General features: G+C 41.8%; 1 protein-coding gene across 3 annotated transcripts in view; it reads left to right on the plus strand.

The window, feature by feature from the left end:
- The first annotated feature begins 2,737 nt into the window (after window positions 1–2,737).
- The window catches only part of ppfibp2b (PPFIA binding protein 2b), a 57,379-nt gene continuing 39,274 nt past the window's right edge, over window positions 2,738–20,842 (plus strand). For all 3 annotated transcript variants that reach the window (XM_061076239.1, XM_061076240.1, XM_061076241.1), the window contains exons 1-3: window positions 2,738–2,931; window positions 16,285–16,393; window positions 18,851–19,059. In XM_061076239.1, the coding sequence (XP_060932222.1) occupies window positions 16,312–16,393; window positions 18,851–19,059 (291 nt within the window). In that variant the 5' untranslated portion in view covers window positions 2,738–2,931; window positions 16,285–16,311. The remainder of the gene's footprint in view (window positions 2,932–16,284; window positions 16,394–18,850; window positions 19,060–20,842) is intronic.

Below are 20,842 nucleotides of genomic sequence, written 5' to 3' on the forward strand. Positions count from 1 at the left end.
CAGGTGTTGATGGTATTGACAGAAGTAGTTCCTCAGTGAAAGGTGGCGGTGGCCTGACCTCAGGTTTAGTGGATGATGTAAACAGATCACTACAGGGGCTGACCCAGTTGCAGTGATTTCAACTTTTGGCCAGTAGGTGTCGCTGTGTAGTAACGTTCTTCTGTTATTTAATTGTAGAACCAGGTCAAACAGTTTTGATGAACTTTCCCACTTTGCCTCCGGATTTATCCAACATGGCTCCAAGTGCAGAAGGGAATCAACAGACAAATTAATGTAAAGGACACAGAGTTCAGCTGTTAAAGATAATTTTCCTCTTTTCCAGATTTTTACAAGGAAACCTGAATTTACAAATGTGTAATTAATGTGCATCTTACATATGAACCAAACTAACTAAATAAATACAGCATGTATACACTTATTTATCTGTTACATTATAATACGTGATGTAATCAAATGTTCAAACTGAACTGCTACCCTGGGAAAAGAGTTTTAAACGATACAAGCCACAAAAAATGTAATTCAAATATTAGATTATTGAGTAAAGGATGTAATTTATGTAATTTAAATGGGTCTGTTGAACTGTAAGTAACTGTTTCTCCAGATTTAAAGGTTTCTTTAACGATTGTTTTTATTAGTAATCTATGTTTTTTCTTCTTCTTCGCAGCCATGAAACCAGTTATCAAATTGTAAATGATAAGGTTTAACCTAAACTAAACGTAACTTAATTAACCTTATCATCTTCAGTCTAAAACTTAAATTAGAGTGATAGATATGTATTCTCTCTACCATTTGTAATGACGTCATGTTTCCTCTGTGTTTCCTTTGTGTTTCCTGCCACTATAAAACTCATATTCAAGGATTCATTAGAATACTTTTCTTTACTGTGTCTAAATTGGATGAGTCACAGTGGGGAACTACTGATTGTGAGCGAGAGACAGTAAATGTACGATGCACAGCTGGATTCCACACAATGTGCAGATGTGTTGTGTTGTTGTTTCTGTGTTCTCATTAAAATGACATTGTGATAAGTAAGAAAACACTTAAATCATCATTATCTCACTCGTGTTTTTGTTTGTCTGACAAAAGCAGTTTAATGTATTGATGCTTTACCAGATGAACCATTCTCTCTGTTTCACCTGATCTTACACGGCCGATTGGGAAATGATTTTTTTGAGTGAAAATTAAAATAGCAACAAAGACATGTTACATCACAGCATGATAAATGCATTGCAGAGCAATTAGTGCCAATTAAAAGGCCACATTTCTTTTGTTGAAGGCATTTTCCATTCGATCATCTGACAACAAACGTTTCCTTGCAGTTAAGTGGAAGATGAGCAGAGAGATATCACAAAGACAAACCTGCTCATCTGGAAGTGTCTGGTCTGACTTCATATTTGTCTTCCCTCCGCCCTGCAGCTCCTCTTATACAGCGTTTAGTTTGAAGGAACCACTGACTCCAGTTCAGCAGCTGACACTCCTCTTTTATCATTTATGATATAAATGAATTATTGGTTTCAAGTAAAAAAAGGCAACATGAAGAAAATTGTCTGCGTCCATAAATCAAAATGTGTATAATGATAATTGAAATACATATAAATGCTCTTGTTGGTTGTTGTGTAGACGTCAATATAAAGTTCAAAAGTAAACAAACCAGTTACACCAGAAATGAACCCAAGGCTTAAACTCAATGGCACTGCTAATTGCAGCGTTTAATTTGTGCCACTAGATGTCAGTGTATATTAAAACAACATAATTCAAATTTGTATTTCTAGGTTGTTGAATGTTTTTTTAAGTTTATATATCATTGAATATTTACATATGTTTTTAGATTACATTTGATACTTTTTCTGAACCATTGTTTGTGCTGCCTTCTAAATATGTGTTAATCCTAACCCCAAATCTTTTAAAATATTCCTTAAGTGTGGTATTTTAAACCAAAATGTAAAACCTCTGTAATATACTCAAGAAAAAACTTGACTTTAAAAGTTTTATCACTACAATTTTCCTGTGGACAGAGAACCATACAGTTACTTCATTAAAGGATCAGTGTCACTGCTTACGCTGACTTTAATAATCTACATGAGGAGGTAAAATTAGGTATTAAATTAAATCAGGAAAATATAATTACTTTAGTTTTATGTCTCTGAATCAAAATTATAGAACTAATGTGTCGATAGATAGATAGATAGATAGATAGATAGATAGATAGATAGATAGATAGATAGATAGATAGATAGATAGATAGATAGATAGATAGATAGATAGATAGATAGATAGATAGATAGATAGATAGATAGATAGATAGATAGATAGATAGATAGATAGATAGATAGATAGATAGATAGATAGATAGATAGATAGATAGATAGATAGATAGATAGATAGATAGATAGATAGATAGATAGATAGATAGATAGATAGATAGATAGATCAAAACCCCATAACCCCATAGAGACATTGAAGTTGGGTTTGTGACATTAACGTTTACAAAACAGTTTGTCATGATGTCATCTTCTACAGTGTATGATACTTTTACATATTATATTAGAATCTATAATCTTGATGTGTGATTTAACATCACACAGGGTCTTTATGATTATTATGGTCTGTATTACTGAGATGTGAGGGAGCTGAGTGGACAGGTTTACAGGTTTACGGGCTGCTCCTGAACGCACCGCCGCTGTCACATGCTGGTGTTTGAGTTGAAGCAGCTCGAGCTTCACTTGAGAGACGGACACACACGGAGGGACCACTGCACTGTGTGTGTGTGCGTGTGTGTGTGAGGGAGTGTGTGTACCAGTGTGTGTGAGTGTGTGTGGGTCTCTCACACTGTGCGTGAGGAGCGTGTACGCGTGCTGAGGGGTCTCAACAGAATCAGAGGATTTGGACTCGATCGAGTTCAGGAGGAGTTGGATGTGAAAACAACCAGAGGTGAGTAGAACCAGGAGCTGGAGGATGATCTCTTATGATCTGTGATCTTTGATCTCTGGTGATCTGTGATCTGTGGTGATCTCTTATGATCTCTCACACACTTTAAACCACTGCTGCAACATGTATTTCTTTATTTATATGAGAGTTTAATGTAAAATAGTAGTTTTCATATCAGAAAATGAGGGAAAATCTGATTCAAACTAGAGACAAACAATCGACAAGTCACTGAAGCTTTTCAGAGTTTCAGTAGCTGTGTATGAGTCATTTCTAGGTGTTGATATGATTAAATAAAAAGTACAGAAATGCAAAAATATAAAATACAGAAATACAAAATTACTGTAAAACACAATAATGTAACCATAACCCAGAGATAATCAAAGAAAGTGCAATATAAAGACAGTCTAATACAAATATAAGAATATGTATATTTATATATAAAAGACAAATATTGTGATGTTATCACACAGTTCAAAGTATAAATGTTTCATAATAATACACTTTATTTATACAGCACAGTAACAAGTTGCTTTACAAATTGAAGGCAAACAATAGGATACAATAATAATAAGAATGCTAAATAGGTAGCTTACAGTGCTATTAGATTATCATTACTGTAACAGCTGTGTGGGATTAGAGGAGTAATTATTATGCAATTAAAATACGCAGGATAGATGGTTTCTTTCCACATGACAGCACATGTGGCCCGAGTACAGGCAACATGCTCCGGGACAGAAAACATGGATCCTTGCATTGTGACGCTGGTGCTTCCCTGCCCCCCCGAGCCGCTGAGTGATGTCGACTCTCACTGACACATGCTGTGTAATTGCAAATCATCAGCTTCTGACAGAGCGAGTAAAGGAGGGAGAGAGATGCAGAGGGTGGGTGGGGGGTGCTGAGCTGCTAATGGATGAATATCAAGGCTGATGTGTGGGCCCCCCCTCTGCTGAAGCATCTGCTGCATCCAGCACTGAAGTTACAGCCCACACGTGCACACGCCTCACGCACGGCAACATCACAGAGACCACCGGCCTGAGAGGAGCTGAAGGAGCTGAAGGAGCTGAAGGAGCCTCCTCCTCCTCCTCCTCCTGCCCCTGAACGCTGCCGGCCGCTGCCTCTTCTCTCTGGCTCATCTCATTTGAAAGGGACAGAGTTGAAAGGCATCATTGCCGCTGATGACGGTGAATTGATTAAATCTGCTTTGGTCTCGGGGACAAGAGAGAGGGGACGGAGACAAGAGAGGGGACGGAGACAGGAGCTGAAGTGATGCATCTGCAACTAACTTGTGATTGTAACATCCTGAAAACTGCTCTGAGGCCACTGGTTCTGTGCACACCCTGCACACATGCATACACCCTGCACACACACACCCACATGCATGCACCCTGCACACACACAAACACATGCATGCACCCTGCACACACAGACACCCACACACACTGTGGCTCAGAGGATGGCACTCATCCCTGTGATCAAAGCCCCTGGTGTAATACCGAGAGCGGTGCTTTTCCTCTGCAGTCACACACAGTCCTGCTGCTAATCACGCCGCTACTGTAGCTCCCTCCCTGGAGGTAATCCACTGATCCCTGATGGCGAGGAGGAGCGACGCAGAAATGGAGAGGAAGAAGAGAAGGAGAGATGCAGGGGGGAGATAAAGTCAAGAGGAAAGACTGCAAAGGAGGGATGAGCTAGAAGGAGAAGGGCAGGAACCAGGAGGACAAAGTCAGGCTGTTAATCTGCGAGAGGGAGAATCCTCTCCTTCACGAGGGAGTGGAGGAGCAGATAGGGGGAGAGAAAGAGAGAAAATAGCATGAAAATGACTGGAGTTTATTCGAGGTTATCTCTGGTGTCGCTGTGAGGCGAAGGAGAAGGAAATGAGAAAGAGGAAGCTGAAAAGGACACAGTCATATTCCTGTCGGGGAGAAAACGGCAAAGAAAGAAAGAGATTAAAAGCTTCTCCTCTTCTGAAAAGAGAGAGAGAGAGAGAGAGAGAAAGAGAGAGGATGTGAAGGAATGGATTAGGCTTTTTTCATTTGTAGTTTTTCCACACATTTATTTGACAGTTCAGTTTGGAGTTAAAGGTTTAATGTGATGAAGTTAAGAACCGTGTCGGTGGAAATGATGAATAATGAGTTGTGGAAGTAAGAGGAGAAACATTCTGCTCATATGCAGGTTGTGTTTTATTACTTTAAATTGTTTTAATGTTCAGAAAACACTTCACTTTCCTCAGTTCGGTGCTGCAGCTCCTCTGTTCAGCCTCTGTCTGATCTCTGGGGGGTTTCCAGAGAATCAGGTTTTCACCACAAACTCTCTTGACATCTTGTGGCTCTGCTTTGTCATCCTGAGTTATTTGTTTTACGTCATGGACACGCCCACTTGCTCTCATCTCTCATCTGATTGTATCAGGAGCAAAAGTTAAATAATAATTTAGTTAAACAGTTGATTTGTGTGAATGCTGATTCAGCAGATTCACTAAATGCTTCTCCTCTGTGAAGAAATCCTCCAAACACTGACACGTAAAGAAATGAGAAAATAAAAGCGAATCATCTACTGTCAGATTTTTAAATATTATACATATATACATTAAATGAACAAATTATTAAGTTTGGTTTCTTCCTTTTATTTTTTTTCAGGTTTGTATTGTGGTTTCAGTTTCGGTTTCAAAATATCGAATATATTTGTTCTCACATTAAACATTTTGCCGCGTTGATCTAATATCCAAGATACTTTATGTAAGTTATTAAAGAAGATGCACAGAAGACACGTGCGCCCACACACGACTTGTCAGGAACAATCTCAAACAAAGCAGCGGAGGAACAGAGGAGAGCGGAGGTAAAGAGAAATGGAGGGGAGGAGGAAGGAGAGGGCAGCGGGGTGGAAAGCAGGAACAGACAGTTTGAGAAAAGAGGGAAGAAGAAGAAGAGACGAGGGCTGGATGTTATAACTGAGTTAGAAATAGGTGAGAAGAGAAGGAGGTCAGAGGTCAGAGGAGGTTAAATACACACGTTTTCTAGTGTCAGCTTTTACTTTTTTATAGTTAAAGTCGTCTTAAAAGAAGAAGTCCTCTCGGTCGGGGAATATCGAAAGAGATATGAGCCTTTTGCAAACACTTCTTTATCATTGTCTATGTTTGCAGATGTGAATATATGAAGAAAAAAGATGCATTTATGTTTGATTTCTTCACTCAAGTTCCTAATATTTGTTTGCATTTTTCGTTTCTTTTGATTTATTGTTAATTCTAATAAAATTTAGGTTCAAACTGTAAAATATCAAACATCAGTTCACATCTGCAAACCTTTATCGTACAGTATCAACAATGCAGAAAAGATGTTCATGTTTAGTTTCTTAATTCAAATTCTCAAATAACTTTTTTTTTAAATATGATTTCTAATCAAGTTTAGAGTTCAGTTACATTTCTCTGTCTTAAAGGTTTGCAGTTAAAACTTTTATCGTACAGTATCAACAATGCGGAATAATGTTCATGTTTAGTTTCTTAATTCAAGTTCCAAATATTTGGACTTTTAACTTTCTATTTATAGGTATTTATTATGAAGTTTATGGTTGAACTGTAAAATATCAAAACTCAGTCACATCTTTAAACACGCAGAATGCAGCTGTTAATATTTGTATCATTGGATAATTCAAGTTATATCAACTTCTGTTCAGATCATAATCATAAAACTGATCTGATGGTGATGAGTTTCTGAGGTGCAGCATTTGAGTCTTGAACGACAGCATCACTCTCAGGACGGTAGTTTTGATATATATATATTTAATTTAAAGCCTAAGATTCAGGTCGATCAAACAGAATGAAATCCTGTGACTGTGCACGTTTCCCTGAGCTCCTTTAAAAACACAAACACACTTCCAGCCTCTGCTTGTGTGACTGTAACCTCATCCTGTAACGTGACCTGTTGCCGTCGTGGTTGAGGTTGTGACTCTTGTGCTGCGTAACCCAAGTCTCCTGCAGCCTCCCCCCCCCCCCCACTGCTCTGGTCCTCGTGACGTCACTGGTGTCGGTCTGCGGGGGGGAAAGTCGTTCCTCTTACAGTTTGTGCGGAGGCTCATAAAACCCAGAGCTGAATCAGCTGGTGGAGCACAAACACTTTTGTCGTTTCCTCTGCAGAAGCATCTGGAGGATTCGCTCGTGTTGTTGTAAACTCGATGACACAAGTGGTCTTTATATGAGAAAAGCTTTTTCTGTGAGAAAGCCGCCTCTGTTTGGTTTTAAAGGAGCATTCCACCAATTTTACACAGAAGGGTCAGCTGAGGAGAATAGATGAAAGATGTTCTGTGTTCAGGTTTGGAGACGACAAATCTGCAGTTTGACACTGAGGCTGGACTCTGAAAAGACCTCAACAAGCAGGAGGGTCAGAGGGAATGATGCTATTTGATGCATGATGGGAAAATGTTTATGATACAGTTTGTTTAGTTCTATAGCAGCGTCGCTCTAATCTGTGGCTTTGAAACTTCTTTTACATTCTCGTGAACACAAAATCTTATGAAAGCTTCAGGGTTGTCTCTTTAAATTTCGCCTAAATGTTCAGTTGAACTTGCAGATAAACTCATTTGATTTGTATCAAAAGTCACCTTGAGGGAAATTAATATGAATGATACACCTGTGTATTGATTTTTGTGAAGACCGGTCAATGTGAACACGTTCCAGGGGTCTCGGGGGGTCTCGGGGGCACCGTTGAGACATTTTGCGACGTCCATTGAAAATTCCTTCAGAATACGTAAATTTTCACCACTTTCTAACTTTCTGCAAATTTTGGTAAGAAGCTGAGCATGGTAAAGCCCTCAAAAAGCCAATTCATTTGCCCTGAATAATAATAATAAATAAAATAATAATAATCCTTACAATTTCAATAGGGTCTCACCTGACCTTTGATGTCAGGTCTTGGGCCCTAATGAATCGCTGGGAAGTCATAACAAATATAATAAAACTTCTCCATCTCTGTGCAGAAAACCTCCCGCTGTGTTGTGCGTGTGTGAGACACAAACTCTGGATTAACTCTGGATTCAGCCACAGGTCTGAACACGGCTTGTGGGAAATATCACTCAGCCAGTTTCTAATGTTATTATGATGCTTGTATGAATAAGTTTCGGTTCATTATGAAACTGTGGTGGGACAGATAACAACATGGCGGCCACTGCTTTGATATGGCGAGATAGGGCGTTAGTCTCGGCAGCACATGTGGTTAAATCTCCCATGATGCTTTGCTGTGTGGTCTCATCAGAGTCAACACCAGTCCGCTCCTAATTGTCCTCTTCATTACTCACTGTACCTCCCATGGGTTTGTTCCCGGTCCCAGTCAAGTGCTGATTGGTTGTCGTCAGCTGTCACATCAGGTTGTGTTTGTGTGTCTGTTGTGTATTAAGTGGTGTCGACATGTTGTTCTTCTTCACGGCTCGGACTCGCTGACACTGGTCTCTGAGGTTTCTGCTGGTTTCAGAATCAGATGGGAAATAAAATCTGCTCTGAGATCGGATCTGCTTCCTGTTCCGGATGTTTCTGTTCCCTTCTCTCGGGTCAGAGGGAAGAAACAAATCCATTTGAAAAATAGATTTTAAATATGTGTTGTATTGTGAATTATTCCCATCATATGATGTTAAATGATCAGTGACGTCATGAATAAGTTAGATAATAACGTGGTGCATCTTCCAAAAGTGGTTTCCCTTGTATCTCTGCATCCTGTAGAACTTTAGACAAAAGCTTTTATAAATGGAAAAAATATTTATGATCATACGGTACAAATTATTTCATCATGACATTAGATACGTGATCTCCGGCTTATTAAGATTAACCACTGGTTCAGCGTTCTTTGGTAAAATTAACGTTGTGATTATTTACAACTTTATAACAGTATAAAAAAGTTAAATTGCCTGATATGGTATTTATACATGCAGGGTAAACATCTCCCCTCTGATGCTTTTCATCAATACATAAAATATATTTTAAATATGTGACTCGTGACAGGACGTCTGTGTTTCCCTGCTTCCACCCGTGTGTGAAAAGTAAAAAAGAAGAATCCCTACTAAACCATATAATTAGTTTTATAAACAACAACATGACTTTACAGGTTCATGTGAAGCATCACACGTCGTCACATGAATTATGTGTGAAGACGTCGTAGGCAGATATTAATTCATTCTTTACAGACGCTGTCATTGTCCAACACGTGGTTTAAAGTATCAGGAGGAAGAGGAACAGGTCAAAACATGAAACCCTGAGACGTTGGGAACCTGTTTTTATATGAGACTGTTAGTGGGGCTCTGCATCTGTGTGTGAACGTGTGTGTCTGTGTGTGAACGTGTGTGTGAATGTGTGTGTCTGTGTGTGAACGTGTGTGTCTGTGTGTGAACTTGTGTGAATGTGTGTATCTGTGTGTGAACGTGTGTGTTGAGGCCGTGCAACGTCGGCTTGTCAAAGAGATTTCAACATGGTCATCGCATGCCTGTGTAAACACACACACAGACACAAACACACACACACACACACACACACACACACACACACACTGCCATGCATCTAACGATCATTTCTTCGTGTGCTGAGGTGGAAAAGCTAAATATAGTCGTGGAAATGTTTGTTTACGAATCAATTCGTTCGGTATCCACTTGTGTTTTAAGAAATAAAATAAGTTTCCAGTTGATTTTAAAACGTGACTTTTACCTTCACACGCTCGCTGACCTTTTGACCTGTTGCTGTTTGCTTTAGCGTGAACTGATGATGTCCTGTGAGAACACTTCAGGTAGAACTGGGTTTTAACTGTAAGAGCTGAAATTAAGCCCTAAATAGAGAGAGACGAGAGAGAAAGAGAGAGAGAGAGAGAGAGAGAGAGAGAGAGAGAGATTAAACGTTCATCTTAAATGTCAGTGGTCCCGTCGCATTGATGTCAATTGGTGAAGAATCTGGTGTTTCTTGTTGGTTTGGTTCCGCGAATACACACAACCGAACATACACACACACACACACACACACACACACACACACACACACACACACATACACACACACACACTATATCTGCTACACTGACTTCGTTCAAACCCTTAACTTTAATCAAAACCAACTTCTATGTCATAACCACAATCATAACCGAACCTTAAGTCACATCCTAACACTAAAACCAGGTAGCAGGAATGTGCAAACACAGACACACAAACACACACACACACACAGACAGACACACAGTTGTGTTTACCCAGTGTGACAGGAGGCCTTGGGGGCTCAGGTCTGGCCTCTCGTCGGTGACACTAATCCAAACAGGCTAAGTGAAATGAGGAAGAACAGCAAACGCACACACACACCTTTCTGTGTCTTTCCGTGTGTGTGTGTGTTTGTGTGTGTGTGAGTGTGTGTGTGTGTGACAGTGTGTGTGTCCTCCTCTTGTACTTGAGTTAATGTTTAAGCCTCTCTCCTCAGCCGTGCACCCTCACATCATTTCCTTTCCTCACAGGATAATCGACCCGGGTCAGAGATTCAGTGATGCTGGAATGTTTTAACAGCAGAGTTTTTCTTCCCACTGTGTGAAACATCGACTCGTTTAATGTTTAACACGTTCACCCCCCCACCCCAACCCCCCACCCCCCCGACTCGGCTCCTGTGAACGAACCCGTGTCGCGACCTCTCGTCGGAGGAAGACTCGTTCCCTCCGCTGCAGCTCGACTCTCTTACGTAACCGAACTCACCTTCTGGGAGGAGATGGGGTCATTTGCATGTGTAATAAATGCACATATCTTGAACGTCTTGTTTTTTTTTTCCGTTTACACGAGAACTCGCCGGAATAATGTTCTCGACCTTCTGCTCGTGGCGTGCGAGTTCGAAAAACAAACGGCTGCTCATGTTTAAACTTCTCTTCTCGTAGGTTTCAGCCGTTACTGGTGCAGGAGGAAAAATACAAGCAAACCAAATACTGTCAACGAGTTTATGTTTATTTATGTTTATGTTTATTCTGTGGAGCTTCACAGACTGAGCGGCTGGTGACACGAGTCCAGTTGTGTGTCTGTGTGTGTCTGTGTGTGTCTCCTGTGTGTTGAAAACTGCATCACGTCGGTTTATCGTGTGTTTTCATTCCACACGCTTCCATCTTTCCCTGGTTTGTTAACTGTCAGTGGCCCCGGGGGGGGGGGGAGTGTTTCTACTGATGACCCCCCCCCCCACAGTCCAACTGCTCTAACTGACACTGGAGTCGTGTTGTTGTGTGTCAGGTGTGTGTGTGTGTGCGTGTGTGTGTTCATTCATCGACAGGGTATCGACTCTATCGATCATTCACTCCCTGCAGGACTCCATAAAAAGCATTAGAGGGGGGGTGGGGGGTGCACACCATAGATATGTCCTGTTTTTACCTTTTCCGATGTTATAATTGTATTTTTATATTATGTTATAACACGTAAATAAGCTGTGGAACATATCTCTCATGATATCGGTTGTAAAAGTGAATGTATTACTACATTAATTACACACTACATCCAAATGATCCTCCATTATTTTTCCATCTGTGATTCCCTCATGACGTCACCTTTCAGAATCAGAATCAGAAGTATTTTATTGCCAAGTACGTTCACACATACAAGGAATTTGCTCTGGTTATTGGTGCAAACAATGAACATAGAAACATAAAAACGCAATAAATACAACATACAACATTTTATGACATCATATGATTAATTTTCTGCTGTATTCTCACGTGGGCTCACTCAGACGTTTCACCAGGGGGCTGCAGGGAAAGTTCTGGACAATGTCGAAAGCATCTGACTCGGACGTTTGAGTTCACGTATCCAACTCCTCCTGAAAGTTTCCAGAGAATCTTCAGACGTCAGTGCAGGTGGAAAGTGAATCTCTGTCCGTGTTGTGTGTTGGTGACTTACCGGAGTTTACACAACATTCACCGTGTGTGTACTCGTTCCGGCTCGGACGCACTTGAACATTCCGTCCACGTGATAATAACTAACTGTGAGACCTCAGCAGAGAGAGAGAGAGAGAGAGAGAAGATGTGAAGGGATGTTGGCCTGCTCCCGTTGCTGTTTGTTCCCCTCATGATGATCATTGACTGGAAGTCATGTGTCGTTTTGTGTTACGGTTCATTAACCTGACTCCGAGGGCAAAACAGATTACAGCACGAAGCAGAGCAGGAGTCAACTGGACTGAATACAGAGAGGAACACGGAGTCACCGAGAGAGAGAGAGAGAGAAGGAGGAATAGAAAACAGTTTCCTTGAGAGTCGGAGCAGAATTGAATCAAATGCACTTGAGCAGGTCTAACTAGGACAATGAAGAGCAGAGCAGTTCCACAGCCCAGTGCAGCGCTGGGAGTCACATTAAAGCAGATCCTCCTGCAGCGACGCATCAGCCACGGTTCACAGATCCCACACGACCCACAGCCAGGGAAGAGAGAACCACCGCTGGATGCTGTGAATGTGTGTGTGTGTGTGAGCCCGAGGAGAGGGAAGCTCGCCCACGGAGCCGTAATCTTATTCTAAATAGAAAAAAACAACGTCATGCTTCTTAATGTCACGACAGAGCAGAAACTGCAGCGGGTCCACGAGCGGTTACACTGGAAATGGAATGGTTTAATAAATGCTGAGGTGACTGTGGATTCTGGTTTCATGCAACTTGTGTCTGTTAAAGCTCAAAATGGTGGAAGCTTTAGTCCAAAGTATTTTCTGAATCGAGACTGTGCGTGTACTCACTGTCACTGCTCATTGGCTCCATCACATGAGTTAACCTCAATCAACTGCTTCATCCAGTGAAACAACTGGTGACCCTGAACCGTCACACTGATGAATGTGGTTCAGTGATTCCTCTGCCGGTAAATCCAAATATTCACCAACATTTAGCTGCAAACAAATTAATAGTTTCTGCAGCATTACTCTGTCAAAGCTCTGTTTTTTGTGTTGGACTATCAACTTATTTTAATGACATCTTCTTTGTGTGTAAGGATCATGGTGATGACACAACTGGGGAAAAAAATCAACCATTTTCGGTGGTTTCCTTTTTGTCTAGTGCGTCTTTTAGTGTCGTCCAGGACGCTTGGTTTTATAGATGATAGCTTTACTGATTCTTACTGCTCCCATCGTTCTTATTTACCTGTTTGATAATCAGAATAAGTCAGCCTCTAGTTGGGGAAGTGGAGCATTTAGAGCCGTTTCATTTTCATAGTTTCAGCAGGAGGTGGTGGAGACCAAACTCGGAAGTACAAGGATTGTGAAAGTCAGTACGAAAACATTTAGCAATGTTTAAAGGTATTGATTTAGCACCGGTATCTGAGAAAACGATATCTAAACAAAAACAATAAGTCTTAAAAAGTCTGCGAGATGGATTCTCTTTGTTTCCTCTTCTGTCCACAGGGGGACATTATTCACTGGTGCTTCAGTTTAATAAACTTAGTAAGGTCGCACCTTTACATTTGCTTTGGTTCATGATGCTGGCGGCTTTGAGTATTGAACCTTTAACCTTTGGGCCCAAACTCTGTGTTTTTGTGTCTCAAAGTTGAGAGCGTGTTTATTTCCTCTGACAGATCGGAGGTGATTGTTCTGAAAGCTGTCAGCTCGTCACCAGCCGAGAGAAGAGAGTGGATTTCAGAAACTAAATGTGCTTCGGCTGCAGAGCTCTGGATTTCAGGCTCTTTTCTCTGGCAGATTATCCCCCTCAAATAGGTGTTTGTGTAGGGCGTGTGTGTTGGGGTTGTGTGTGGAACCCTGTGCAGAGAGGTGCTGATCCACCGAGCTTTGTTGTCAGCGACGGGCTTTGTCAAACAGGAAATGTGTCATCGAGTAATCACAGGACGACAGAACCCAAAGAGCTGGTTTCAGACCGAAACACATTTTCTAAATTCTTGCAGTCGCAGATCTCGTTGCGTTTGAGTTTCTCAACCTTCAGCTCTGAGTTAAAGTCAATGACCCCGGATACAGGAAGTCATTTATCCTGATTATCTGATAGGATCCAGAACAGCATCACCTGTGACATCACCCGCCTGGCGACAGGAACACCCGACCTTTATGTAGAGGGTTGCACTAATGAATGGTTAAACGTAATTAATGGTGTCATTGTGGTTAAGGTTTGGCACAAAAGAGAAAGATCACAGATTATGTTGATATTGGCTCCTAAAGGTGAAGCCAAAACATCTTTATCGCCCCCTGGTGGCTGGCTGACAACCATAGTGAATGGGAAAGTTGGTTTCTGTCATTTTAGGTCGTTCTTATCACGTATGTTCAAGTCTTCATGTTTCTGATGGTCTTTTTAGCTCATTTTATAATAACAATCAAAATATACATGGCAATGAAAACAAATGAAGAATTAAAAGGTGAGCGGGACGTATTTAATTGAATAGAAGTTTAATGGACTAAGTGTTAGATTGTCTTCTCAGTGGTGTCGACACCTTCTCTCTCTCTCTTTGAGGCAGCGGAGGAGGAAGCAGGTCTCACATCCTCGTGTCTGACAAACTCGTTTTTCAGGACTGGAGTAAAAAGGTGTGTCGACGTGAAAGAGAAATAAAGGAACGTGGACAAAGTGTTTTGACATCAGGAGACGAGCCCAAGGTTCAGTTCAACTGAGGCGTAACAAACTAATCCTACACATGAATGAACTGTTTAGTGTAGTTTTAAATTGTGTAACTGAACTAAAATAATCACGCGGCTAAAGAAAACCTTATCAGTTTCATCATGAGACATTTCTGTTCCGACAACTAATCCAAGATCACAAGGAGACGCACACACACACACACACACACACACACACACACACACACACACACACACACACACACACACACGGATATGAGACAGTGGACAGGATTGTTGTGTTGTTACAGTTCCACAATCTCTATATCAGCACCTACAGTGCAGAGCACAGAGTCAAATAAAACCCACTATCTCTTTACTTGTACACACACACACACACACACACACACACACACACACACACACACACACACACACACACACACACACACACACAGACACACACAAAGGCATTGTTCTGTGTAGGTCAGACGTCACTGTGCCGTTGTGTTAGAGTCTCTGTCATGTTTCTGAACGGTGCTTTCATCCTTTGTTTGAACAGGACTAATACAGAGCCATTTATGATTAATAACAAGCGCACACGCACACACACACACACACACACACACACACACACACACACACACACACACACACAGATGTGGGACAGACACACACGTTGTAAAGCGGGAGAATCATGTTGTAACACCAGCATGTTACTGTAATTTCCCTGACTGTGTGTTGTGCAGATTGTCGGTGTCGTCATGGCTGTGAAAGTTGTTGTTAATGTAGATGAGCATTATGCTGCTCTGTGGGGGGGTTATGTGTGTGTCTGTGTGTGTGTGTGTGTGTGTGTGTGGGGGGGGTTCTTCTCTGGAGGCGTCAGGCGATGACATTCCCGCCCCTTCGCTGCGATTTCTGCAAGTTGACGTCCATTTGTGTGTAAGTCGGCCTGACAGAGGGATGAGAGCCTTGAAGGAGGGATGACAGAGGAAGGGATGAGAGCCTTGAAGGAGGGATGACAGAGGAAGGGATGAGGGCAGAGAGGGGGGGGTGACAGCAGGGAGGTCGGGGGAGGAAGCGAGGGAGGCAGCAGACGGAGGGGCAGCCAGAGGCGGAGATGATGGATGGAGAGTCCGTCCTGCTTTGAGGAAGTACACAAAGTGTGTGGGTGTTTTCCCGAGTCATTATGTGAATGTGTAATCGCCCGAGGCTGCGTGTTCACTTCATGCTTTGTCTGCAGCGCTGGTGCTTGTGTGTGTTGCTGTGGCAGAAAGTGACTGTGAGAAAATCCTCATCTGTTGCAAAGACCAGAGCAAAATAAATCAAACTCTTTACTCTTTGCACGGATAACATCTGTAGAACTCATGCATACTTTTAAATAATCAACAATCACTTTTCCTCTTTTGAATCCCACGGCTTCCACGGAATAATATCTAGGTTAGCGTCTCCCAAATTTCAAACTACCAGCGACATGAACAAGTCTTTATTCTCGAGCTTTATTCGTTCGTTTGTGTCTTTGTTTTTTTATGAGTATTAGATTGTCAAAGCCCAAAGGAAGTTACCAAGCAAATGAGAAACATTATCCTCATTTGATTAGAGTTTGAACATCCGCAGCCGCCATGCAGGGGCGGAGCCAGTTTAGTCCTCGAGGAATAAACTTGTTTGTAACACGAGCCAATCACATGCAGATGTTTTTATTGTTTTCAAACTAGACCATATATATAAAACATATGTAAATAAACTGTAAATAAAGATACGTCTCCACTTCCTCCCAATCCAGAAATCAAGCTAGAATATCCCTGATACGAATGCTGCCATATTTATATTTTATCTTTTTCACTTTCTGCAGGACAACACAACACAAACCCCAGATCTGATGCTTCCCGCCATCACCATGGAAACCGAGGCCAGTCACATGCTGGAGGCGGCGCTGGAGCAGATGGATGACATCATCGCAGGTAACCGCGGCCGGAGATTCTATTAGAGACGAAACACCCAAAGGATCCTGAATCTGTGCTGTCCATGATTGTTTGACAAATTCCCCGCCCCAACCCCCCCCCCAAACAGCCAATAACCCAACCCTCTGATTGGTCGTGTTTAACCACAAACACCAACACAACCTTTAATTCCTGTAAACCAACTTTGAACCTTTTCACATCCTGTCCTGAAGGAGAGAACATCTCCGGGTTCCCAGGTTCCAGTGCTAAGTCGCTGCTGCTGGACTGGAACCCGCCGACCTCCTCAGCAGCTCGCCACCGGGGGCGCTTCCGGCTCTCAGCGACCACAAATAGAAAGTGCATTAAAAAATCCCATTTGCGATGGCATCAGCCAATCGCTAACCAGCTAATTAGAGCCACTTATCAACAGAGTGTGGATACGTCGGTCATGTCGGGCTCCGTGATCAAGGATCTGGTTATGTTGTGGGAGCAGTGGAAGCACTCCGCTGGTTAATGACTGTTGTGGATGCAGCTGCAGACGGAGCAGGGACTCTTTGCCCTGCCCCCCCCACCCCCACCCGGTCCCACCATGTGTGAGGATGAAGTGATTAGAAGTGTCCTCTGCTGGTGGTGTCCCCTTCAAGCAGAGCCACAGGGGAGAGGACAAGGTTATTACAGTGAGAAACAATATCAAGTAATGTTTTTATATTGTCCACCAACATTATAGTAGTGACTAGGGTTGCAAAGGGGCGGAAAGTTTCTGGTAAATTTCCGGAAACTTTCCATGGGAAGTTTAGCTCGGGAATTTTGGGAATTTTGAAAAAAAACTAATTACGCGGGGAAAACATATCAGCATGCTGATTGAGGATTGTTCATCTGTTCATCTAGCCTATTTCCATTCATTTATCCATCAATTGTAAAATATGTTTACAGACGATTCCAATTGTTTGGCTAACTATTTATATCTCTGGCATTGCATTAGTATTTTTTTACAAACTTGTTTCTCATCTTATTCTACAGAACAATGCCACGTGCACTCTCTCATGTGTGGAGACATTTCACCCCATCCAATGTAGAAGGAAAGGCTGTGTACATTTGCAAATACTGTGCAAAGACCTATGTTAAGAATGACACAACGATGCAGAAGCATATAGTCAAGTGCCCAAAGTTTCCTCAGGACTCAAATCAGACTATGACACAAAAAAATGTTTATATTTATGTCTGTATATGACAAGGTAAATACAGTTAGTATAAATTACCCACAACATTTCCAGTTTATTCCCGTATATTCCCGTTTATTCCCGTTAATTCCCGTTTATTCCCGTTAATTCCCGTTAATTCCCATGGAAAGTTTCCAACTTTGAATATTCCCGGAATTTTGCAACCCTAGTAGTGACAAACGGGACTTTTGGCACCGCATCAAAACCTGATTATTTCTAATTAAAACGATGGAGGAGGAATTAAAAGAAGAAACTAAACTTGATCATTTGTCAAGAGTCACATTCCAGCTTGTAAGTCTGAGTGGAAAGTCTCTGTGATGATCCGGTTCACGGTCCAACAACCGACCTGAAGCCTTCTCCTGGTTTCTGCTGGTTTCTCGTTGACCTCTGTGACCTCACCCGGCGTCTGTGTCACATGGTCCGTGTGGTCGCCGACATCATTGTGGAGCCACCAGCTCATTGATACCAGGAAATGTGACACTCTGTTCCTGATGTGTGGGCACGAGCTTCCATTAGGAGCAGACAGTCTCCTCACTGCAGCAGGAGTCGAGCATGGATTCATCCCAACGCTGACGTGCACGTGGACGTCATCAGAGATTTGATTAAAGAAGATGGGAACGTTAGCAGATGAAAGATTTCCAAGCTTTCTAGCGAACATTCATCATTTCCATCTTTTTGCTTTGGCTTTGTCCGAAGTAGAGATGCCACAGACGCCATCAGTGATCGGATCTGGACTTTTGTTTCTCTTCCTGACTTCAGTCACAATCTGGAGAAGGACTTTGCTCAAAGTTCCTTGACGCTCTTCATCTTCATGCAGATGTTGTTTCCTTCACGCTCTCCTCTGAACTGATGGAATGAGCGTTTCTATCTGAAGCATCTCCAAACAGAACTCTGAGACTTCACCCACAAGGTTCCTCCTGATGGTCCTCACCTCCTTACTAATGAGTCCACAGCCTGACCTCTCTCACTGGCAGTGCTGCCCTCTGCTGATCCCTCCGAGGAACTGACCAGTGACATGTCAGCCTCTGAAGGCGTCGTTTGGCTTCTTCTCGTCTTGGCGGTGACGTCTTGAACCAGACTTTGGTCTCAGCTGCTGGTTTCTTGAACATTTTGCAGATACAAGTGATCGGAACCAGTTGGGTTCAATCACGTGACACGATGACGGCTCCACGAAGCTCAAACTGCTGGAGTTGATCTACAGTCTACACTTATATATATATATATATAATCTTCTCTTCTCCTTTCTTCTCCTCTCCAGGTTCTAAAGCAGCAGCCGTGGACTTCTCTCACAACATGTACGACCTGGGTTCTCCCATGAGCGCCGGCCCGCTGCAGGTGGTCCAGCTGGCCGAGGACCTGAAACTCGCCCTGGAGCTCCAGCCCAGCCAGGAGGAGAGAGATAGTGTGAGAGCACAGATCCAAACAGAGACGGCCCAGACGCTGATCCACTGGCTGCAGAGCGGAGCTGTGAGTAGAACCTGAACCACTGTGTTCCATCATCTGATCGGCTGGTTCTGGTTTCACATTGTAATGTTGTCATCGTCTACGTGGGCGGAGTCTCCCTGTACTTGACTCTGATTGGTTGTAGACAGCGTGGGCGTGTTGTTACACCTGCAGCATCAAGATGAAGCTGTATCATCATAACAATTACACTAATAATAACTTTATTTGTAAAGCACTTTTCAATACAAGTAAAAAAAGAGCTTTACAACAAATAATAAAGAACTCACAAACTATCAGAATAGAAATAAGAATAATAGAGAAACAGATAATAGCAATAGACATAATTTGAGAAAAGCTTTTTAATAAAGAAGTGTCTTAAGAAGTGAGATAAAACAGGAGCTTCTCTTCTTATCGCTCCTTTTTTTTTAAACATATATTTATTGGTTTTATACAGTTTTATAAATTAACATCAATTTACATACATACATAAACCTTCCCAAATCTGAACATATGGCAGTATAAAATGTCAGTACATAATACAAATAACACAAAAATGGTTAAGTTATGATTAAAACATCAATTCAAGGACAAAAAATTACAATGAAAATACTAGTTTAGTTTAAACTAAATTTACTTAAAATTAAATATATATATATATATATATAAGTAAAATAAAATACAGTTCTTATCGCTCCTTTTATACAAAATCTTAATAAACAAGTGTCCTCAGATACATTACAGCCAGTGGTTAATAACTCAAAGTTCCTCCAGAGTTCACGTCTGAAAACGGATCAGGAAACTTCTGCAGGATTTTTAAATATGCAGAAAAAACAGCTTTAACGTTGTTAATGAGATTAAAAATGTAAAAAGCAAAGCTTGACAGCTCAGCTCTGAACTTCACTGACCTCAGACGTTCCACAGGCGGGTCAGAAACCACTCGGAGAACTCTCAGCAGGTCGGTGTGAGTTTCTCCCAGAACAGAACAGAACTGCTGATGCACACGTTTGATAAATATATTCACTGTGATGCTGACGACCTCTGACCTCTGAGAGAAGGAGTCACACCGAACAAAGCAGCTGATTAATGTTCGAGGGTCTCGAATCTTCAGGGGAAGACAAGAGGAGGTCACCTCTTCCTCTTTGACTTTGTGTCTGTAGGTCACTGCTGCAGCTGGAATTCCTTTAAGGAAACTTGTTTTCTTATTGGCCTGGTTCGCACAAGAGGATTTTCAACTCCGAACTGTTTTTAAAAACTGATTTTTTTTTTTTTAAACTCTTTATTTATAGATCATTTTCATCTTTTAGTACAGGGAGGTAAAACAAAAGACAAATACAAAGTATCAGACCCAGTAGGTGCATACAGTCTCACTCATTGGCCAAGTAGGCTTGCCATTTCTGCCATCGTTTTTCACCTAAATCTTTTTGGAGTCTGACTGAATAAGTCATTTGCTCTAGTACATGTAGTTGTTTTACAATATTAACAAAAGAGTCTGTAGTGGGAGCGTTTTTCTGGAGCCAACATTTTGTGATGGCCTTTTTACTTGCAGCCAGCAAGACCCTAAGTAGGTATATATCAGCTTTACTCAACCCCTCAGCAAAGACCTCTCCGCATTCTCTCCAGCAGGCCAGTAAAAACTGATTTTGATTATTATAACCATCAGATAACACACGCTGGACGATTTGGACCCAACATGAGACCTGAAGACTTGTCTGATTTTGACGGGTTGACTCACAGGCTCTGGTATGTTCTGCTGTGACCTGTCATCACAGAACTAGACAGTTACAGTTGAGGTCAGACAAGGTCGACT

The sequence above is a fragment of the Limanda limanda genome, chromosome 8 (genome assembly GCF_963576545.1).
Source record: "Limanda limanda chromosome 8, fLimLim1.1, whole genome shotgun sequence".
NCBI lineage: Eukaryota > Metazoa > Chordata > Actinopteri > Pleuronectiformes > Pleuronectidae > Limanda > Limanda limanda.